The sequence below is a fragment of the Carcharodon carcharias genome, chromosome 23 (assembly GCF_017639515.1).
Source record: "Carcharodon carcharias isolate sCarCar2 chromosome 23, sCarCar2.pri, whole genome shotgun sequence".
Classification (NCBI taxonomy): domain Eukaryota; kingdom Metazoa; phylum Chordata; class Chondrichthyes; order Lamniformes; family Lamnidae; genus Carcharodon; species Carcharodon carcharias.
Genome location: NC_054489.1, coordinates 13,404,592 through 13,412,368, shown reverse-complemented (window position 1 = coordinate 13,412,368; position 7,777 = coordinate 13,404,592). Strand labels below are relative to the sequence as shown.

At 44.9% G+C, this 7,777-nt stretch overlaps 1 protein-coding gene across 1 annotated transcript; it reads right to left on the bottom strand.

Moving 5' to 3' along the window:
• Positions 1–1,000: 1,000 nt before the first annotated feature.
• LOC121269252 (gap junction delta-3 protein-like) lies at positions 1,001–1,858 on the bottom strand. Its single transcript, XM_041173810.1, has one exon. It carries the CDS (start codon positions 1,856–1,858, stop codon positions 1,001–1,003), a length of 858 nt encoding a protein of 285 aa, XP_041029744.1.
• Between the last annotated feature and the right edge of the window lie 5,919 nt (positions 1,859–7,777).

Here is a 7,777-nt window from a genome sequence, read left to right as displayed (position 1 = left end):
AGCAGCGTCTAAGGGACCACTCATTACTTCACGAGACTCCAGGGAAACCCTGGAGGGGATGGCGACCCTATATGTGAAATTGGACAGCGACAGGAGGCACATCACCTTTGAGCCCTACCCCACCCTTGCCCATTGTCCATTCACTCTCTGAGCCAGATCCCTGACCAATACTCCCATCCCCGTGACCCCCACCCCCAGCCCCCAGCCCACCAACTCCCCTGAGAAGCTCTTACTGCAAATCCTGGCTGAAACTAACCAAGCCAAACTTGAATCTGGAACCTTTCCACGTTCACACGCAGTACAGCCCGACAAGTGAGGTGGCTGTTGCTACAGCTCATAGGGTTTTGCCAGATTGGCACCTCTACCCTGAAATCCAGCGCCTGTTTCATTGAGGTCCTTGTGGATTTAATTGGGGACAATAAGCAGTAAAGGAGAAGAAAGCTGTTTCCAATGTAAATTAGAACAAACTTTTTAAAAAAAAAATTATCTCCAACCTGCTAGATAGTCAGTTAGTTTTCCAATCTGACAGGAGCCTGCTGCTTTGTGTCTTCCCCTTTACCAGGGAGTTGCTTGACTTATCCAGGCCTGTTTCTTGCTACAGCTACAGTCTGTTCGGTTATGGATTTCACCAACTCACTTTAACCACACAAACTTCTCCCCAAGAGAATATTCTCCCCATCAAAAAAAAGGAGATTGTCACTTTCCCGAATGTCTCACTAACCTTAACAACATCCATTGCTCAACAACAGTCATTTTAAATAACCAAGTAAATGATTAGTCAAATAAAAGCACAAGCATCATGATATTTAGAAACTGGAATCGAATGAATGATGATCAATTTTGTTCTGCATCCATTGCCCCACGGAAGGTTTTGATCAGATCCAATTTTGCACCTTTTAAGATTCCAGTCTCTGGAATCTCCAGTTTTTCTTTTGCTTGTGATGCCAAGATTACCTCTTACAAAAGGCAGTGATTGATCAGATGTAGCACCAGTTTCTTCTTAGATTTTAAGAGGTGGTTTCTTTGCACTTAACTGTGAAGACCTCCCACTGTTGCGACTGCCTAATGATTTGGTCTTGTGACTAGACTCCTTGTCAGAGTGGCTGACGTTGTGGTTCATTGCATCTTTCTTTTCTATCAACTGGACTGAGTGGGGGTCCCTACCCCTCTCATAGTTACTGTTTGACCGGTTCTGTTGCTCGCAGGATTTCAATGGCCTCCTGTAAAATAATTTGCGAAAAACATGTAGCAACTCAACAAGGCTAATAATTGCAGAGAGGATGCCAACTATAAAATAGAACATTAAAAACACCGTCTTCTCCATTGGTCGGGAGACAAAACAATCCACGATGTGAGGGCACGGGAAGCCAGTGCACAGGAACTGGGGTTCGATTGTGAAGCCGTATATTAAACACTGAGAAATGATGAGGCCAATCTCAGTCAGCAGGCGCAGAATAACGTGAACGATGTAACATCTCTGGATTCTTGGAGCCCCGTCGATGGCCTGCTTACTGCTTTGGTTCTTGTCAACGTTCTCTTGCTTCTCTTCGTCCTTCGAGGACTGGTGCATGGCGTAGACCACAAACAGCAGGGACGGGACGGACAGAATCACAATGTGGAACACCCAGAACCTGAACGGTGAAATGGGAAACGCTTTGTTGTAGCACACCTGCTTGCAGCCAGGCTGCATTGTGTTGCAGGCAAACTCCTCCTGCTCATCCTCAAAAATGTCACTTCCCACCGTGGCCAGGACAAGGATTCGGAAAATCATCATGATCAGGAGCCAAATGCGACCCAACATAGGGGAGTGGTTCTTGATCGATTCCAGCAGATCGCTCAGAAAGCTCCATTCTCCCATCGTGGCTCAGTCCACCTTTCTTTTCTGCTGTTTGTTCAATATCTGCAGAAAGCAATCAAAAACATTCATCAGAGACACACCAAGTGACTCAGTTAATGCCGTCCACTCTTAATTCCCTTAACTGCTGTCTTAATTACTGCCAGTTTAGCATTACAGTTTCATATTCGCTGAAAACTAGAATGAGACTGGTCCCTATGTCTGGCTCAGATTCCAGTTCAGGTCTCAGCATTGAACTAACAGTCTTGTAACAATCAGTAAGAGTCTTGTAATACACCGACCCATCAACTAAACCGGAGAGACAGAGCATCACTCTGCCAGTTGATGGATTTGAAACCAGATTCTTGAGCTGCAGGAAAAAATGCTTTGCAACAGTGTCACTCAATCCCCAGTTATGGAAGGCTTCCATTGCATCTCTCTCTTCGCACTGAATCAACACACTGCTCCTACACCTGAAAGGGCCATGCCATCAACTTACTCCAAGTTCTCCAATCAGTGGAAGATCTTCATCTTGATTGTTTTCAACTCCAGGCACCAGCAATGAAAACAAGACGTAATACACTGCCTCAACACAGTGCCTGAATTTGACACAGCTAAATAAGGCCATGTGACTACAAATGGTTTCTGCCAGGAAAGTCAAGCGGAGGGGAGGGGTGTAGAAAAGTTGCCAGGATACGTCTGTTGACTTTCCACCAAAACCAAAGTTGAAACTGAGATACTTACGGTGTTTTGTTTTATAAAACTCTCATCATGCCGCTGAAGTGTTGCTAAGAAACACCCACATTAATTCTGTCAAACAAATGTAACCTCTATAGCAGCAGAGGTCTGACACAAGTTTCTCGATAACTTAAGCCTGTTATTTAGGGAAAACCTGATTATAGGTTTGTGCAAAATGCCTACAGGACAGCACTGTGCAAGAATGCACTGAAACACGTAGCCTCTGTCACAAAGCCATGAATGCAAGTGTCTAGTTGCATGACATGTTATTGGCTGAGCCTCATTAGTAATGAACCATTTGCTCTTGAGAAACTTGCTGCTTTATACAACTTGATCACACGTGATCCCACCGGCACAAGCAACAATCCTCCAGAAGCTTACCCTGGGCTCTGTTCGGTATTTGACTGAATAAACGGGGTAAAACTTTGGAGATTCCATTCCTGGTGCAGCATCTCACTTAAGAGAATGTGGATTGGAGAATTGAGCATAGAGGTCAGTGCAGCTAATTTGTGGCTTTCCCTATTGTCCGAACCATTTAAAAAAAAAGAAAATTGGGAGGACTCGCACTGACCCCTCATGTTGTTTTTCTGATCTGTGCTGTCCACAAGCAGAGTCTCCAAAGATGTAACAACAACTTGTATTTATATCGAACCTTCAATGTAATAGAATGTCCTAATGCTTCACAGAGGCATTCCAAAACAAAAGATGGCACCAAGCTACTTAAGGAAATATTACAGCCGATGCCCAAAAGTTTGGGCAGCGATGCAGATTTTGAGCGTCTTAAAGAGGGAAAGGGAGGTAGAGAGGCAGAGGGTTATAGAAGGAATTCAAGAACCTAGGGTCTTGGTAGCCAAAGGCACAGTCCCCCAGTGGTGGAGTGACTAAAATCCCGGTTGGCCAAGAAGAAGAGCAGAGTTATCTCAGAGAGTTGTGAGGCTGGAGGAGCTAACGTAAATAGGCAGGGGTGAGGCCGTGGAGGGATTTGAAAACAAGGATGAGAATGTGCTTGAAAAGAAACACCTAGGAGTCCTCTCAAGATATGGGGGTGTTGGGGGAGGTCAGACCCTAGCAAATATACTGAGTGCAAGGGGGAAGTGCCCAAACTAAGATCATGGAGGGTTTAGAAAAGAGTATGAGGGCAAATTGGCTGGAAGCTCCAGTCCTAATTCGTAAAGCATTGGTAGATTAGGGTGAAGATACACAGGTCAAATAGCAGCATGAATGCAATGCTGGGCACGAGGTGCAGGAAAAATGATCGGTCTCGGGACAGTGGTGGAGAAACAGAATTCTTGGTGCAACTCCATTCGCTTCACTCTTTATTGTTCTGGATTTGATCCCTAAAGTTTTGCAAATTATTCTGTGGACAGAGTAAGCCCCTTCGCATTAACGGCACGGGAAAGTTTTCAATATCTCCTTCACTGGAATTGCTACGAACTTACGAATGAGGAGCAGGAGTAGACCATTTGACTCCTTGAGCTTGCTCCGCCATTTGATAGGAACACAACTGATCTGATTGTGACCTCTACTTTCCTGCCTACCCCATCTACCCTTGACTCTTTTGTCAGTCAAGAATCTATCTACCTCTGCCTTAAAAATATTCAATGACCCAGCCTCCACCACTCTTTGGAGAAGAGAATTCCACAGACTAAGGGCAGGATTTTACGCATTGGTGAGCAGGAGGTGGGGCCCGCTCGCTGATGCATAAAATGACGCCCGGTGACATTGAGGGGAGCTCCCAACGTCACCGTGCCTCATTTACATTTACAGGAAGGCGGGAGGGTAGCAAAATCAACTGCGCACCCACCAACCTGTCAATGGCCAATTGAGTCCATTGACTGAGTCAATTGAGTAATTAATGGACCTGCCAGTTCAACTTTAAGGAGCCCCGGCATGAATTGGAAAAAGCATGAAACCTCATCCACGGGTGGGATGAGGCTTCATTTAGCTTTTAAAACTTTTTTAATAAAGTCTTTGTGAAAATTATGGACATAGAACCATAGAAAAGTTACAGCACAGAAGGAGGCCATTTGGCCCATCTTGTCCATGCCAGCCCAAGGACATTGTCACATGAGGGGACATGTTAGGGAAATTTTATTTTTCTATTTTTATCTTTTTGACATTTACAGCCGATCTCCCTGACGCTGCACTTAGCCTCAGGGAGATGAGTGCGCTCTTTCATGTGCATGTGCAAATGAGTGCACTCTCGATGTTAGACATTCCCCCCCCCCCCCACCCACCCACCCACCCACACAGGGAGAGCATAGCACTTCTGTGTGGACATCACACTGGGCGGGCCTTCATTGGCCCGCCCACATAAAATGGCGCCACGCCCCCGATTGGGGGCGCCGATTGGAAGCGCGCCTGTGCACGCTCGCCATTCAATTTCCCCCATGCCGGGGGGAAATTCAGTCCTAACGATCTCCTGAGAGAAAAAAATTCTCATCTCCATTTCTTTTGCATCCAGCCTGTCAAGTCCTGTCAGGATCTTCTATGTTTCAATAAGAACATCTCTCATTCTTCTAAGCTCCAATGGATACAGGCCCAACCTGTCCAACTTTTCCTCATAAGATAAACCCTTCATTCCAGGGATCAATCAACTGAACCTTCTCTACTCTGCTTCTGAAACAATTATGTCATTTTTTTAAATATGGAGACCAAAACTTTACCAATTACTCTAGATGTGGTCTCGCCAATGCTTCATACAAATGTAGCAAAACTTCCCTACTTTTATATTCCATTCCCCTCGCAAGAAATGCCAACATTTCATTTCCCTTCCTAATCACTTGCTGCACCTGCATATTAACTTTTTGTGATTCATGTATCAGGACCCCCAGATCCCTCTGTACCTCAGAGTTCTGCAATCTGTCTCCATTTAAATAATATGCTGCTTTTCTATTTACCCTGCCAAAGTGGGCAAACTTACATTTTCCCACATTATACTCCATCTGTCAAATCTTTGCCTGCTCCCTTAACCTATCCATGTTTCTTTTCAGACTCTTTGGCCTGGATTTTCACTGAGCCGATGACTCGGGGCCCTTCAAAAATGGTGGGCAGGTCTCAATTCCGGGATTCTAGACCCCATTCCCGGGCTGTCTGGTTTTCGGGAGTGCCTTTAAAGGGTATGGCCTGGTTCCTGTCAAAAGCCCACATTTGACACTCCCAACCTGGTCGGTTCCATTGCAGAGATAGGCAGCACTTACTCCTCCACAATTTTTATGGGCCAAGTTTTTAGAGTTGTGGCTCACGGCCCCTCAGAGGAGTTGTAAACCCTAGCCTGCATGTGGTGATCTTTTGAAAGGTAAGTTTGAAAGGCCCTCTTCAAGGCCCCCACTTCCAACCCCCTTTGACCCGTCATCCCTCAAGCCAAGCTCTGCCCTTTCACCCATCCCTCATGCCTCCTCATGCCCCTATGCCAAGATCTGCCATTCCACCCAACATCCATGGCCCATCATGCCCCCTATGCCAAGCTCTGCCCTTCTACTCACCCAGTATAAAAAGTAATTGATTCATAAGCCTCATTATGTATGCTTGGCTGAGAGCCTAGACAACCATTGGAGTACTAATGCACCTGTGCCCCAGAGAAAACATACTGTTCTCTACTACCACTACATTCCTATTAAGTTCCCTGCTTGAATGGTTTCCTGTACCACAGTGTCATGGTCAGTATGGTCATCCATCCTGCAGACCTCATTTTTATCTATATAAGCTGAAAGAACCTCAAACCTGTTGAATAATTGCAAAGATTGAGGCTTCTCCACTTCTATCTTCTTGATCCCCATATCTGCCTCGCTCGCAAGCACACCCTCCTTTCCCTGACCACTGACCAAATCAGAAGAGCCTAACCTAAAGGGCATGACCACCTCTTAGAACAATGTGACCAGGCAACGTTCTCCCTCCCTAATTCCCTAATGCATCACAGTGTCCAAAACACAGACTCTGGCTCATTAACTCTGAGCTAAAGTTCCTTGAGCCACAAACAATTAGCGCATGTAATGTTTACCTTGGATCACACTGATATCCATGAGAACCCACATTCTGCAGCTGCAACACATCACTGGCCCTGGCATCTTTACCGTGTTTTAATTAACTACTTATGTTATTAATTACATTTTAATCAATGCCTGTGCTTTCAATTAATGTTCTACTTACCCTGACCTAGTTTAGACAAGATAAATAGGAAATACTCACCAGAAAAACACCTACCTGCTTCCCTGTGATGTCACACTCAATTTTTCTGACTGGCTCCTGATTCACTGCTTTATAACCCCATTCTGGGTGTTAACACTAGCAGATTTCCACTTTGAAATTCTTAAACCTTTAAACTGTTACAGCAACATTTTCCATTATCCATGGAGTCAATTATTCTTTTCCTCTTAATTTCAATGGCCTTGATAACCTGTATTGCCACTACAGCAAAATAAATTTTAAGTTCTGGTCCTTGTGTTTAACTCTCTCCTTTAACTCCTATCCTATTTGTCTCCATTGAACCTCCGCAACACACCACTCATCAAACACAGTATTTCTCCAATTATAGCCTTGGGTGAATCATACTCAGTGAAACTCCATTCCTAACTCTCCATCTCTCACTCCAGCTTTAAAAAAAAACATTTCTTTAACCAAGCTTTCGGAATCCTCTTCTAAAGTTTGCTTGAACTGGATAGTTTCAGCTTTTCCTTCCTCCTGCCAGTGGTGAAGCTCCGTGAGATGTTTCCCTTTGGGGGATGTCAAAGGCACCATATAAATGCAAGTTGTTGATGTCTATCGATGCTGTAAATAGCTGAAACAGTATGGAGTGACGTGGGTGGGGGAGAATTCTAATAATCTCAGTTGTTCAACATCCCTCCTCCACAAATGAAATGCATCTCCTAACGAGACTTACTACCAGTGTCTTTGCCCTGCTCCAGTCTATTTACTGCTGACCAATTGGAGCCATAGGCTTAACACTTAAATTCACTTCTGGACAATAGTAAATCCTTCCATAGCACAATCACCATCATCTGTACTGTTCACCTGGCATAATGGCTAGCACAAAAAGTCATTAGTCCCTCATTAAACCCATTATTAAGGGCAGAAGGGGAGGGTAGCTGGAGGCAAGAGAAGAATTCAGGTTGATCCCCACTCAGTTGTGATATTCAATCACCAGTGTAATATGCAGACCCAGACACACCCTTCGCTCTGATTATAGCAATGGCCCTTCAAGCAGCC

Bases quoted from the DNA above. Each gene is read 5' to 3' on its own strand.
- LOC121269252 (XM_041173810.1), bottom strand. From the start codon at position 1,858: ATGGGAGAATGGAGCTTTCTGAGCGATCTGCTGGAATCGATCAAGAAC.